The sequence below is a fragment of the Gekko japonicus genome, unplaced genomic scaffold, assembly GCF_001447785.1.
Source record: "Gekko japonicus isolate JY-2015 unplaced genomic scaffold, Gekko_japonicus_V1.1 scaffold13, whole genome shotgun sequence".
NCBI classification, from domain to species: Eukaryota; Metazoa; Chordata; class Lepidosauria; order Squamata; family Gekkonidae; genus Gekko; species Gekko japonicus.
In genome coordinates, this window is record NW_015172553.1 from 2870288 (window position 1) to 2886416 (window position 16129).

The window sequence follows — 16129 nt, forward strand, 5'->3', positions numbered from 1 at the left end:
TGGGCAGTCTGTACATTGTACTGGTTCTGCTGGGCTTGCAAAAATGCCCCCCCTTGCTTATATTGTGAGTGAGCTGTCATTGCCACATTGGCACTGGGTTCTGCTGGGCATGCACCCCAACCCTTGCTTGGATTGTGATTCTGTTCTTGACATCAGTGCTGTTGAGCTGGCATTGCCATAATGGCACTGAGCTCTGCTGGGCACTAGTACATTGCACTGGTTCTGCTGGGCTTCCAAAAAAGTTCCCCCACTTCAATTTTTACAGCAGAGATTCTCTGGTTTGACCTTAGACCTGTTAGGTTTGCACTGTCACAGTGGCATTGTTTCTGCTGGGCTCATTGTACCGGTTCTGCTGGGCTTTCAAAAATGCCCCCATCTCAAGTTTCTACTGCAGAAATTATCTGGGACTTTGATTCTGTTCTGCTGGGCTTCTGTGGGGGCACCTTCTTTGGGGGGCTGTAACTCATACCCTGTAAATCCAATCCTCACCAAACATGGAGGGCAGATAGAGTCACCTGGAGATCTCTTGTGAGTCTGGTGTCTATAGCATGCTGGGAAATGTGTTCTACCACATCACAGACCTCACTAACTGAACTGGTTTGTTTAGCTCTTAAAAGTCTGTGACAGTTTGTGGCTAACGAACCAGGCATGCCACAAACCAAAATGAACTGCATTTTCCCAGTTCGTGCCCACCCCTAAAGGCAGCTTCATGTGTTTTGGTTCACAGATCGCAGCCCTGTCCGGAGTCCTGCTGCTGGGGCCAGCTTTCACCGCTCTACTGAAGACCTCAGGATGAGGCAGAGTGCAAGTTATGGACGATTGCGTGAGTTTTACAGCAGTACTTCCTGTCATAGAGAATTAGAAGAAAAAAATCAATAGGCAAGGAATAATTTATTATGGCGACCCAGTGACTGGGAGAAGGCACACATCCCATTATTAAACATTTATGCAGACTTGCATTTCATGGGGGGAGTGATGTTTTCTGATGCTGAACTGAGGCAGGAGTTGGCATGGCCCACCCTGATCTTTCTGGGCCTCAAGGGCAGTCCACATAAATGAATTCACATGACGAGAATAGGGTGGGGCAAATATGTGATGTGTGCCTTCCTACACTAGCTGTTTAGTCTGGAATAGACAGTGTTCATTCAATCCATGTTTTCAGAGAATTTAGACAACATTTTTACCAACCCACTGCATACCATTGTTTTCTGTGTTGATGTTGTTGTTTTTTACTTGGAACACAACTGTGGTGCCAGTAGAGTTGCCAACCAGGTGGTGGCCGGAGATCTCCTGCTATTACAACTGATCTTCAGGCAACAGTGATCAGCTCACCTGAGAAAAATAACTGCTTTGGAAGGTGGATTCTATGACATTATACTCCATTGAAGCCCCTCCCCAAACCCTGCCCTCCTCAGGCTCAGTGTTCCTACTAAACTGTGGCAGCATGCGCTGGTACACAAATTCCCAGCCCCCAGCGCACAGGGAGTGAAACTCTCCCCCACCTCCCTCTTCAGGGCTGCCGCTGTGCCACAGCCCGCCTGGCTACCTCAATCCTGTGAGAGAGGCACAAAGCCAAGTCTCTCCTCCCCCCCACCAGCTGAGGTCTCCTCCCCCCTCCCCCAGGGAGGGAGGAAGAGGGAGAGAAAGAGCAACCTGCACACAAGAGAGAACAAAGTCAGAGACTGCCGGTAAGTGACTTCTGCTTTCCAGGGCCTGAAGCAGGGAAGTGCTGAATGTCTGCAAGGCTAGGGGAGCAATCCGGTCCACTCAGAAGTAAGCCCCATGTTATTTCTTGGGGCTTAGTCCCAGGAAAGCTTGGTAGGGAAATGCTGAATAGCTGCAAGGCCCTCAAAGCAAGTAGGTCTACTCAGAAGTAAGCCCCCATTCATCTTTGTAGATTACTAGCAGGAAAGCTGGGGAGCAAGCAGGTCTACTCAAATGTAAGCCCCTATGGACAATGCAAGACCCTGCCTCTGCCCAGCCCTCCCCTCCCCACAGCTATCCGCCTCCTCCTGGCCACCAAGATGCACCACTACTGGCCCTCTCCCCACTGGCTGGGGGTGCACACTCTTTGCACATCAGGTGAACTTTACCTTTACGTCTCACTCCCACTTTCCAAGGGAGGCTCCGTCAAGGCTTTGGCATGGGTGGAGTGACGGATGGCCAGGAGGCACAAAGAGCACCAGACTCGCCTGCTGGGGGAATGGCCGGGATGGGAGGAGAGGACATTCCAGTATTCACCATTTTTTTATATATATATATATGTCTGTGTGTGTGTGCGCGCGCGCGCGCGCCTATTTTTGGGCAGGAACACACAGGAACGGAGTTCCAGCTGGCTTCAGAGCTGGCCATGCCCACTACAGCCAAAGCCTCTGCATGCGTGGCTACAGAGGGAAGGCCTGGAGAGTGACCCCCTGACGACTCCGAGGTGGGCGGGCCAGGGGGGTCCCTGGAAGGATTTGGGGAGGCATTTAAATGCCTCCCCGTGCCTTCCCCAGCCTGTCCAAGGGCCAGCTTGCCTGGGCAAGCCAAGGGAAGCCACGGGGGGTGTGGCCTAGCATGCTAATGAGATGCACTGTCGGGGTGTGTGGCCTAATATGCTAATATATATATAATTAAATCTATTTCTATCAGCTAGGTCATGCTTTCTATTACAGTTCTGTGAGACAGTGAGGAGTAGGGTTGCCAGCTCCAGGTTGGGAAATACCTGGAGATTCGGGGGCAAAGTTTGGGGAGAAGAAAGACTTCAGTGGGGTATAATGTCATAGACACCGACTTCCAAAGCAGCCATTTTCTCCAGGGGACTTATCTCTGTCACCTGGAGATCAGTTGTATTCCCAGGAGATCTCCAGCCACCACCTGGAGGCTGGCAACCCTAGTGAGGAGAGAGGAGAAAGAATGACTCAGCAGATCTATGTCATTTGACCTGAAGAGTTTTCTGCTAACCAAACTCACCTCACAAGGTGAGAAAGAGAAAATGAATTTGTTGTATTCTTTCCCTTAAAAGTCCACCTTTCTCATACAGCGGGATGTGTAGGCCACCATCAGAGGAAGGACAGGGTAAACATGTGATAAGTAAATAAATAAGACCAACCAATTTAATCTCATTTGATTAGAAGGGTGGAAACAATTTAAAACAGGAAATCTGTTGTGCTTAAATTCCCTGCAAAATAGCGATGTTTTCTCCTGCATATCTGAAACATGGAACAGAACATCCCATGGACGAGGGCTACAATCCCTGAAGTTTTTATCCCAATAATGCACAGTGTGTGTGTGTAAGTTACAAGTACAAATATATTTCCCCTTGAAACCAATAGAAACAAAGAATGAAATAAGGAATCCAAACAGAGGTAAAAAATGGAATAAATAAAATTATTTTTTTAATGAAAACAGAAATTGAATACAATTTTGGCACACACACTGCTGAAAGAAATGTATCTTTGTTGAACAAGTCCTGATCTACAGAGGTCAAGGTGAAGTTTTTGTTATTGCTAGCAAATGGGTGAGCAATTAATCCTTTACAGCTAGGCAGAAGTATCAAAACAAATGAAATGAATTTGTCCATAATTAGTTTTCAAAACACATGTGCATACTTTCCAGCTTGGCATCTTTAAGAGATTTCAACCTCAGTCTGAATAAAGTCATAGAAATATCCTGTCTTCCTCTGTTTCCATGCTATACACTGCCGAAAGAGTTTTGTCCAATGCCTTGTTTTTAATATTGTGGTGGTTTTAATGGTAAGCCACCTTGAGCCAAAACTCTGAAGAGGTAACACAGAAATATCCTAAATAAATAAACTTTCATGAGCCAAATCCCAACAGCAGATGCATGCATTTGTATATGTGTGTCTCCGTAGAAAATTGAGACAATCCTGAATACTGTACATATACAGTAAGAATTCATTACTGTATTCATTCATGGCAATAATCCTCTAAAAAAAGCTACTCTATGCGACAGTAAAATGTAGGCCTGCCCACACCTGCAACACTAGCAACAGGGTAGAAACAAAATACCCTGTAAAATGCAAATCTCATACAACATTAAAATTACAGTAATTTTGCATGTAAAAAGGTAAAGGTTCCCTTGCTCGAAAGCCAGTTGAATCTGACTCTAGGGTTGCGGTGCTCATCTCCGTTTCAAAGCCGAAGAGCCAGCGCTGTCCGAAGACATTTCCGTAGTCATGTGGCCAGCATGTCTAAACACCAAGACGCATGGAACGCTGTTACCTTCCCACCGAAGTGGTACCTATTTATCTACTTGCAATTTCTTTCTTTCGAACTGCTAGGTTGGCAGGAACTGGAACTAGAGACGGGAGCTCACTCCATCATGCGGCACACTCGGATCTCGAACTGCTGAACTACCGACCTTCCACAGCCTTTCATACAAAAAGCCAATGAAAAGGGCTAATACAAAAATACACAAAAATCAAACTCAGAGGAGTTGCAAAATTAATGTCAGAGTTAGACAGAACCAACAACAGATACAAGACCAGAAATAGATAAGACAGATGACGGGTATCCGGTTATCCTCCCATTTCAATCAAAAATCTTCAAGTCTTTAATTTGTATGTTGGATGATTTAAGCTGGGTCTAAAATGAATGTAATAATATGTTAGCAACACTGTGACTGAGAAAATGAAATTGATACAAACTTAATGTTGTCACATGACTTACCAACACATACAGTAATTAATGCGACAAACCAAGCATATACACATGGTTGCATTCATTGCCTTTAACTTTCAGATTTGTTATGTTATGTCTAATTGTATTTACATTTATTTCAGACCTATTCATATGGGAGAATCATCTGATCTCTGTGTATATGCTTGTCTTGTCTCTGCTCAGGCATTAATTTTGCAACTCTTTTGAGGTTGATTTTTGTGTATTTTAATGTTGTATGAGATTTGCATTTTACAGGATATTTTGTTTCTACCTGCGAACACGGTGTGTTTTTCCATCATTTACTGCTCTCCACACCATGGCCTGCTTTTGTTTGTAGTTCAGTACCTGGAGGTTGGCACAGTGATAGCTCATTAATTTCTTTTTCTTGTATTTTCTTAGTCACCATTTTCATACCAGCTGAAGTACAATAATAATAAAGCAAATTAATGAGCAGTCATGTGGACCTTCAAGATAAAGTAATAATCCTCACCCTCACAATGTATATATGTATATTAAAGGATTCAGGCTGCTGCGGGTGTTGTTGTTGTTCAGTCGCACAGTCGAGTCCGACTCTTCGCGACCCCATGGACCAGGAAGCTATTAATTAAACTCAAAAACAAGAGGCGGTTAGCTGTGCAAGGGAAGGGGGGAAAGTAAATGGACAATTACATAGACTTTTGCAACAGATGCAAATGTAAACATAACCGCCACCCCAAGGTAACAAGAACTGCTAATTAAGGAAGGGTTTGGGGAAATGCACACAAGAGTGGCTAATTAGGCAAACTGCAAGGAAAGCAGAACATTGCTGCATGGGGCTTACTTCTGAGTAAACATCTGCTATAATTTTTTCTGTGCAAATGGGCATTGCCAGATTGTTATGGAGACTGTAGCATTATATTAAATGTCACATGACTGGCTGTTGGAAAGAAATGACAGAGCAGCATAAAACTGTCCTAGTATGGAAACCACCAAGAGGGAATATAGGCAGGGTGTAAAAAAATATGGGGTGATTTGATGAAATCCATACAATCCATTCACTCTGGTGCTGCTTCCACATGAGGACCCTTCTGCACTGTTGCCTTTTTGGTAATCAGCTGCACGTGGAATTAAACTGGTATTTCTATATGGCACTTAATTAACATAGCAAGGCAAATTATGGGAGCTATTTGCTGGTGTTCCCATATAATGGGCCCTTCCATAAGTGCGCTTGCATAGGTGGGAAAAGCACCAATCTTATAAAAAATGCTAACAAAGAATTGCAAACTTCTTAAAATGAACACACGCTAAGATGTCTGGTGGTGGTGGTGTTATCTTATTACAGAGGCAAACTCTGCTGAAATAAGTGCTCCAAGAAACCAGAAGGTGCACACATGTTGGCTTGGCATATCAGCCAGTCAACATTCATAGTAACCACCAACTCTTTCTCTGCCCCTGAGTTCTCTGGTGTGACAGAGGGGGTGGAAGAGGGGATATCATTTGCCCTGGACTATGGTGGAGGTAAAAAATACTGACATTTCTCCCATTCTTCAGAAGAGACTCCTGCTGTTCTCTGCCTTCTCCAGTCTCCAGGACAAAATGAGAACTCTAGATAGGGCACCTGTGTGCTGCTGGATATCCTGCTTGTCAGCATGCTGACACACACACAAACACAGCAAACTAAAGAGTGAATTTGTGGGTACCAGTAAGAAGCCATCCTACCAAGGCAGTGCGGTGTTTCCATTTACAGGCAACATGTTGTGATGGTCTTGTTACAATGAAACTACCATGAGATCTTTTCCTGTTTGTCTCTGTTCACTCCAAAACACAGAAGCTTGGATCCTACGCATGAGTTCTGTGAGTGCTACACAGTCACTGCCACGGAGTGCATTTCCTCTTCTGCTAAAATTTTCCATTTTTGCAAGATCAGTGGTTTTCAATGGGGCCTTGCACAAACAGAAGCTTTAATGGAAGAGGTAGTGTGATCCATGGCTGAAGTCATCTAGTACATGTGGAATTCATTCATAGAATCCAAGCCATAGTCCCTCAGGGATGGGCCCTGAACATGCCATCCCATTACCTGAGGCTATCCAAGGCTTCCTTGCTCTCTATCCCCTCTTCGCTTACTTACTAAAGGTGTTTTTATTAGTGGAACCCATTAAAGGAAGACCCTCGCTATCAAGGTCTGCTCAGCTGCTTTCCATACCCAGTTTTGCATGATGTAAGACTTACTTATTTAGGACAGCATTTGCAACACAGTGATTGGGTGAAGATGGGTTTTTATGATCATCTTATACTCATTTGATGCTAACTTGGGGGGGCGACGTTATGTTAATTTCCCAATTTTATCGTTCTGCAGGGTTTAACTGTGAATGTTTGTTTTTATTGCGATTTTTTAAATTGTAAGTTGCATTGAGTTAGAAATCTGACTAATAAGTAAATAATAAAAACTTGAATATGACATGAAGGTTGAACAGATGGGCCCCGAAACTCATAGGGTTCCACTTTCTAGGTTGGGCATCTCAACCAGGAATGGAAAACAGCTGTACTCATTTGTGCAGGGAAAGTTCCCTTGGAACAAACTTCCCATATCTAGTTGGCATGATCCACTTAATGGGACAGTGGCTATACAATAGCAAGGTGTTCTCAAATGAATGGGGACATTTAGGAAGTAGAAGTAGTGGGTTACATGGAAAGGATGAAAGGAGACTTTTTTCACCCATGATCCTGAGTTTCCCCACCCTTGTAGTAAACAAAAAGTTTCTCACATTGAATGTATATACATATTTTACCCCTTTAGGCCATGCCCAAAGCAGAAGCATGAATGACATCACGGATACTCCAAGCACAGATCAGGTAGGAAGTCCCTGACAGTCCCTTTATGACAGCCAAATTTTGCTTTTGAAGTATCATAATTGGCTTCTCAAGAATTTGAACAGTCATATTTATCCATGTTCTCTGTTTGTTACAAGCACTTGTTCAGGCAAAGCCGGTCATACAATGTTTTCCAAATGTCCATATATACAATGTATGTTTAACCAGCTGTCCATGGCTTCAGGGATTTTGTGTACTGACATCCATGTATCTTCTGAAAATTTGTGCCTATATGATTAGGTGGAATGGTAGGATATTAGCCCACAATTTGACTGTTCTCTTGGAAGTCCTGTTCAGTGGAAGGTGGCATGGTTATTGGCTTGCCAAAATGAATGCACACATTGGTGAATATAAGTACAAATGAATGTATGGGGCTTGCAAAGATATGCATGCACATATAGGAAATGCTGTGAAAGGTGTTTACAGCATACATTTAGATTCTGGGAAGGGAGAGATAATATCAAAGGGAGGGAAGTTCTGGTAAACAAGGATGAATGCAAGCAATTTACGATAGTCTGTGCTTATTATTATTATTATTATTATTATTATTATTATTATTATTATTGATGATGATGATGATGATGATGATGATGATGATGATGATGATGATGATGATGATGATGATGATGATGATGATGATGATGATGATGATGATTTCATTTCTATACCGCCCCTAGCTGAAGCTCTCTGGGTAATTTACAACAAATATAAAACAATAAAATACAATAGATAAAAACATTAAACATTAATTGAAGATAACATAAAAACATTAAAGAAACCATAGACCTGACCCAAAGTGAAAGAAAAACACCTCGTTAATCGTTACCGGATATCTGCATAACCAGGGAGGTCTTTAAAGGCCTCTGCAAAAAGGGATGTCTTAACCTGGTGCTGAAAAGATGGCAAATTTGGCGCCAGATGAGCCACAGCAGGGAGGTTGTTCCAAAGACGGGGGCCACCACCCTTCTCCTAGTTTTCACCCTCCAAGCCTCTTGAGGGGTTGGCACCAATGTGCCCTCTAAGCTGAGTTAGTGTGAGTTAGCTCACAGTTGTTTAGCCTCTGGCTCACACATTTTTGTCTTAGCTCAGGAAGGATGGCTCCAGAGCAAACTAAGATATGCAGTAGCCAAATCGCTTGCTCACAGCTTTAATGCCAGTAGCTCACAAAGTAGAATTTTTGCTCACAAGACTACAGCTTAGAGGGAGCATTGGTTGGCACCTGGTACCAGAGGAAGGTCCCAGAGGTTGTGCATAGTGTCTGGGTAGATTGGGCTTGGGAGGTATGGTGGTGGTCCTAAGCTGTGTAGGGCTTTATAGGTTAGGACCAGCACCTTGAATTGGGGTTGGAAACATACAGGCAGCCAATGCAGGTGGGTCAGAACTGGTCTTATATGTTTGGACATCCGGGTTCTAGCTATTAATCTAGCTGCCACATTCTGCACCAGCTGCAGCTTCTAAACTGTCTTCAAGGGCAGCCACACACAGAGTGTATTGCTGTAAGTCTGGAGATGACCAGAGCATAAATTACTGAAGCCAGGCTATCCCTGTCCAGATAGGGGCACAACTGGGCCACCAGCGGAAGCTGGTAGAAAGCATTCTGAGCCACCGATGCCACCTGAGCCTCCAGTGACAGAGATGGATCAAGGAGCAACTCCAAGCTTCAGAGGGAGTACAACCCCATCCAGAACAGGTTGTACACACACACACAATCCGGTCAAAGGAATCACCCACCAACAGCATCTCAATCTTGTCTGGATTGAGTCTCAGTTTGTAGCTCTCATCCAGTCCATTGCCGTAGCCAGACACCAGTTTAGCACATCCACAACTTCACCTGCTGACGTTGAAAAGGAGAAATAGAGCTGCGTGTCATCAGCATACCAATGGCAACGCACTCCAAAACTCCAGATGACCCCGCTCAGTGGTTTCATGAAGATGTTAAATAGCATGGGGGACAGAGCAGACCCCTGAGGGTTGTATAGCTAAGAATGGGCACTGATTACTAGAAGCTGCTTGCTTAAGTGAGCCTTTGATGGCTGGTGGTTATTAGCCATCAACTGTCTACCTTGTGTATTTTTATCCCATGTTTCTTCCACGGAGCTCAGATCCATAAACATGGTTCCCTCTTCCTCATATTATCCTCACAACAACCCTGTGAGGTAAGTTAGGTTGAGAGAGAGTGTGACGTCTCCAAGGTTACCCACCCTTCCCCACTGTTGTTAAAAAAATGGGACCTCAGGAGGTGAAGCAAAAACTGTGGAAGGACAGTACCACAGGGATAGTCAAGGACCCCCCCCTCCTTTTTTTGCACAACCTATAGCATATATCATATTTTAAACACCTGCATAGAACACTGTGATTTCTCCATCTCCAGCAAGGAGAAAACTAAGAATTTCTGTCAGGCACCTGCAAAAGGCACAGGAGCTACGCAAGAGGAGAGGGATTCACACGGCGCCCCCAAACTCAGCTGCTTCCACATGAAGGTTTTCCTCCACTTTGTCTTCCAAACTGGAGCACCTTTTGGGGGATGAAGCATCCATACAATGTCATGCTTTAATTGTAGAACAAATTTAGAGTCCAGTGGCACCTTTAAGATGGGAGAAGCCGCCCTGAGCCTCCGGGGAGGGCGGGATAAAAATGTGAATAATAAATAAATAAAAATAAATAAGACCAACAAAAGTTTATTCAAGGTACGAGCTTTCGTGTGCAAGGCACGCTTTTTCAAATACACTGGAGTGGAAGTTAGAGTTCAAACTAATAGACAGGCTGAACAGCAAATTTACATGTAACAGGATGGAGATGTTTTAAGTTATGCAAAAACAAAACTAAATGACAAGCTAAGGTTATAAGGTCAACAGTAGTTTTGATTTCATTAAGGGGGGAAAGGACACCAAAGCAATAAATATGTTACATGTAAATTTGCTGTTCAGCCTGCCTATAAGTTTGAACTCTAATTTCTATTTCAGTGTATTCGAAAAAGTGTGCCTTGCACATGAAAGCTCATACCTTGAATAAACTTTTGTTGGTCTTAAAGGTGCCACAGGACTCTAAATTTGTTCTACTGCTTCAGACCAACACGGCTGACCACCTGGAACTATGCTTTAGTTGTGCTTGGGTAGTCCTTTCCCCGCCCTTAGTATGCTCTTTCCCAAACTGCTTTGCTCCAGTCTTTTTGGGGACGAGCACTCTCCAAGTGTGTTATTTATTATTTATTATTATTATTTATTATTAAATTTATATCCCGCCCTCCCCCATAGGGCTCAGGGCGGCTCACAAGGCAAGAAATCTGCCATCTGGAGAGGAAGAGTGCCTTTTTAAAGGCCCCGCCCACATTGGTGCCATTTGCCTGCTACTGGGTTCTCCTGGTCACTTTCCCCACCAAGCCACTTCAGGACTTCTTGAGGGCTTTAAAAAAACACACCACCAAGTGCTATAGTGTTATAATGCTATAGCAACTACTGGGTTTCCCCCCCCCCCTCCAAAACTCTCAAAAACAGCTCTGTGTTGGGGGGAAAATACAGGAAAATAGCAGGTGCAAGGGACTGAAGAAGGAATGTCCTGTGCGGAAGCTCCGTTGCTGAAGCATACTCCAGTGCATTTGTGGCAGTGATGAAAGCAACAAGGGGAAACCTCGCCATGTGGAGCAGCCTTCTCCTCATATTTGAGTCCAAGTGTAACACTTTGAAAAGTGGTCGTGGGGAGGGTTAACATTGAGGTATGCGAAGTATTTAGTTCCCAAAGAACAAGACTTAATCAGCCTAGTAGGGTCACTACAAAGGGACTTTTACACGGCGTTTTCCTTGAAGCTTAGAGGTTGCTGTTAACTCCTGGTCTCCGCTTATTCCTAAAGCTTTATTGGCTTTCTTTCCCCCCCAGTATGGATTTAAAAGATTAGAAGAAAGGGGGTGGCTAAAAGGAGGGGAGCTTTCCCCCTAACTCACATGCCTCTCCTCCTGCCAGTATATAGATTATGATAAACCCCAGCCTGGAGTTTACGGAACCTTTTTTAGACTAATAATAATGAAATGGCCACTGGGCCAGGAGACAGCGGCACAGATTTATTGAATGAGACTTCCAGCCTCCATTATCTGGTGTTTCTGCTCTGCAGGAAAGATTAGAAAGATCGGGAGGAGGAGTAATGGCAAAATCAGAGCAGAGGGGCCAGATGCAAAGGAGGACAGTTGTGCACTAGAGGGAGTGCTTGACCCCCAAAGGTGGCAGATTGGCTTTTTCTACACCGCCAATAAAACAAAGAGCTCTGTCTTCACTCTCATCTGGTTACCCTCTGTTGTTTATGATCTGTGTGATTTATTGCACAACGTCCCATGGGATCGAGGCCCCAAAGTCATTATGAGCAGTTGAAGCACAGTGGTGAAAACCATGAGTGAGAAGTTCCTGTTTCAAATCTTTCCTCAGCTGTAAACTCAGTGGATGGCCCTGTGCAAGCTACCATATCACAAACTCACGTCCCCCCCCCACAATAATATGGATGTGACAATAATCATACAAGCCAGCCTTAGAGGGTTCTTTTAAGGATAACTGAGATTATGTATGTGAAGCACTGTGGGAGAATGCTATAGAAATATTGTGCTGACCTAGAATTGCCAACCTCCAGGTGGTGGCTAGAGATCTCCTGGTGACAGAATCAGTTCACCTGGAGAAAATGGCTGGTTTCGAAGTTAGAGTCTATGGCATTATGCCTCAAACCCCACACTCTTCAGCAGGGGGTCATTTCGTAGAAAAAGAGGTGCAGGAGCTCATTAGCATAACTAATTAGCATAACTTATTTGCATATGCCACACCCCCTGACATCACCGGAAGTGTGTCAGAAGGCAACACCCACCGCTCAGGCTCCACTGGACTGTTTTGGATTGCTAGCTATGGGGGGGGGACGTGCAGATCTTCTCCTTGCAGAGGAGAGAGAGCTTGTACCTGAATAAAACTTGGTCTTAAAGGTACCACTGGACTGTTTTGGACTGGGGGGGGGAGCTCTGTAACTTACCTGGCTGCTTCTTGCTCTGACTGAGGGCTGCTGAGAGCTGGGGGTGGGGCTTGTTGCATGTGCCCGCCCCCTGGGCTCTTAACTGCAGGAGCTCCGCTCCTGTGCGCTCCTGCAGGAAATGACCCCTGCTCTTCAGGCTCCACCCCCAGGCATTTCCCAATCCAGTGCTGGCAACCCTACCCTGACCTGGGTAGCCCAGGCTAGCCTGATCCTGTCAGATCTCAGATGATAAGCAAGGTTGGCCCGGGTTAATTTTTGGATGGGAGAGCACCAAGGCATGCAACGGCAAACCACCTCTGAATGTCTCTTGCCTTGAAAACCTTATGGGGTTGCCATACGTTAGCTGCGACTTGACGACACTTTCCACCACATATGCTGTACATCTGGAAACTTCTGGAAAGGAAGTAGTGAGTCAGTCAGTCTGATTCTAGTATTCTGAAGTACTGATGGAGTCTCAGGGCACAACCTTCTTGGAAGTTCTCCACTGAAATGAAAGACAGCTGTAAAGGAACACAGGAGAACTTCCCTGTGGCCTGGGCCCTCCATCACTAAAGTGGATGTAAGGGTATCATTTCAAACACTGGATCATTTTAGTGTTGTTTTGTTAACAGCAGTGATTCCATACAGTCTACGCTTCTGGGCTTCAAAAATGAGAAAACTCACAACCTTCAGCAATATTAATAGAGTCTAAGTATGCCTAGGCTTACATGCAGTAAGGCTACTAAGTAGATTACATAAAGTAAACAGAAGTAATGAATAATAGATTCTAGGGGAGGTCATATTGACCACATAGTTTGGGATATGAAAATATGGGGGAGGGGCATGAAAGATGCAAACAGTTGGAAAGTTTAGAGGGATGTTTGGGGCTGAAAGCTTTGGAGGAAAAGTGATCTTGGGGGTGTAAAACCTATGAAAATAAGATTTTGAGAGGTTTGCATTAAATTGAATTCTCTTGTGAATTTCCCTAAGAATTACACCAAAAAATTTGGCTTGGATCCATTAATGTGCAAGTGGAAACATAAAGCTGAATGAGTACAGTTCCGCTTGCGCAGGATTTTGTGCAACACCTACCTAGCACTTTCATCCCCATAAAGTGCCCAGAAATTTATTTATTTATTTCAAACGTTTCTATGTTCCTCTCCAGAGTCCTACTCAACTCTGGCCAAATTGGTTGCACAAGATCTTGTGCAAACAGAATTGCAAGTAGGGGTGCAGTACGTCTGATTTAGTGCAAGCAGCACTACATCTTTTTCTTTCATTTCCACTTGCCCAAGAGCTCTAGCACAAGTGGAAATTGGGCACTGGATCCAACCCAACATCATGCAACTGACTACTGCCAAATCCCTCAAGAATTCCAGACATTCTGCTGCTTGAGAGCAGTTGTTTCCTTTCTGTTGAGGGAGCTGCTGATTGTTGAACACTCAGTCCCCCCCCCCATTGACACTATTAAAAGGGCATGGCTGAGATGAAGCAAAATGAGTGAGGCATTTCTGAGCTTCTAAAAATACTTTTATTTATTCACAGCTTAAAAATAAATTCATAAAGAAGATTCCCAAAGATGCTGAAGCCTCTAATGTAATGGTGGGAGAAGTGGACTTCCTGGACAAGCCATTTGTGGCATTTGTGCGACTCATTCAGTCCACAATGCTGGGTGGGGTGACGGAAGTGCCTGTCCCAACTAGGTAAGTGAATTGTTTAAAAAACAAATGTGCATTTCCCCCCCCCCCAAGGAAGAACAAAGGAATAGGTGGCTAAGAACAGTGTCTTCTGTACTTTCTTATATTTTTATCCCATAACATCACAGTTTGAACCCCATCCCACAAAAGGATTCGCTCAGAAATATTATTTATAGTACATTCCTACATTATCTACAACAAATTCCTATGAGAGGCATACAAAATGTTTTGTTAAACTTGTATTGTTCTTAATTTGGCTTGTTATCATGGGCTGGAGTTTTTGCGCTTCCCAAACCCACCCACCCACAAATTGAGGTTAAGCAAAGATGTTTCATCCTATGACCAAGGTGGTTTGCCATTACCTGCCTCTGCATAGCAGTGCTGGAATTCCTGAGTGGTTTCCTATCTAACTACTAACCAGGTCCCACCTTTCTTAGCTTTTGAGATCTGACCAGTCTGGGCCATCCAGATCAGGGTCTTAGGAATTTACTTTTCTGTTATTAGCAACTGAAAGGGAAAGGAGTATCTTGGGCTCCTGGAATTGTCCTGTAATAAGAGGAACAGGCAGAGAAACCTTCTTTGTAGTAATGATCTGTACAGTGAAAATCTTGCAAAAGAAAATGCTTGCAAATCATCTTCAGCTTGTTTCTTTCACCAGATTCCTGTTTATCCTCCTGGGTCCTTCTGGAAAATCAAAATCCTACAATGAAATTGGTAGAGCCATTGCCACCCTCATGGTAGATGATGTAAGTACATTTCACATGCATTGATACCTCCTTGAGGTCCTTCCTCAGGGCATATGTGTCCTGTATACTGTGCAGAAAGATGATAAGCTTTGCACAAAGTATGAACCAAGTGTTATTGGATTGCTTCTAATCCATATCCTTCCCCAGGGTTATGATTGCATCATCCTTCTCCTTAAATATTTGTATTTGTTCATGCAGGGCATCTGAGCCTCTGCATTTAATTGCACATGAGTCCACTAGCACCTTAAAGACTAACATTTATTTTAGCATGAGCTTTCATCAAGACTGTGAAGAAATGCATTTTTTTCCTTTGGAGGTTTGAAAAGAGGAAATCCTTCACTCTGGGCAATTTCTCACTAGAGCTGCCTCGCAGCCCAGCCACCATTTGCCTCGACACAAACATGTCAATTTCACACCGGAAGCTGCGGGGCTGCATTTTGACTCGCAGCTTCGCCCGATTTCCTCCGCAGTTTCGTGAGTTTTTGAGGATCACAAAACTGCGGAGGAAATCGGGCGAAGCCGTGGGTCAAATGCAGCCCCGCAGCCTCGGGTGTGAAATTTACATGTTTGTGTCGAGGCAAACAGCGGCTGCGCTGCAAGGCAGCTCTAGTGAGAAATCGCCCTCTGTGTTTTAAAAGTCTTCCCCCCTCCCAGCTGGGCAGAGAACAGGCAGGAAAGAGGGAAGTCAGTTCAACTGCTTTCCAGACTCACCTCAGCCCACCTTCATACAAATGCTGACAGGTCTAGCTAGAGACAATTGGAGGGGCCAGTCCCTCCCCCTTCAAGTAGGGAGTTGGAGGAATTGAAGCAGGGAATAAAGATTTGGAGGAATTTCAGGAAGAAACTGGAGCTCTCCAGGAAAAGCTGCTTTGACCCAGCCTGACCTAATCAGTGGGTAGGGAAAAGAGAGGAGATAACACTCAAGGGAACAAGGAGGAAGCTCCTTCTTTGGGTGCTGAGTCCATGAGAGCAGACAGAACTCTCCACTGAGCAGGTGGGCATTGACCATGTGCATGCCTAAATGGAAATTCTGAAGAGATCTATAACTTCCTAAGCTATGGAGCCTGTCCTATATGTTAACATCTGATAGGGCATGTATAGAGAAAGGGACAGAGGAATTATGTTTTACCCATTTCTTTTGAAACCCTTGCTCAATCTGGTGCTGGGCTAAAAGTATACTTGTGGACATTTTCC

General features: G+C 44.3%; 1 protein-coding gene across 1 annotated transcript in view; it reads left to right on the forward strand.

Moving 5' to 3' along the window:
* The window catches only part of SLC4A5 (solute carrier family 4 (sodium bicarbonate cotransporter), member 5), a 91090-nt gene that overhangs the window by 38778 nt on the left and 36183 nt on the right, over window positions 1–16129 (forward strand). The window contains exons 5-8 of the mRNA XM_015421086.1: window positions 728–823; window positions 7441–7496; window positions 14038–14195; window positions 14848–14935. Coding sequence (XP_015276572.1) covers window positions 728–823; window positions 7441–7496; window positions 14038–14195; window positions 14848–14935 — 398 coding nt within the window. The remainder of the gene's footprint in view (window positions 1–727; window positions 824–7440; window positions 7497–14037; window positions 14196–14847; window positions 14936–16129) is intronic.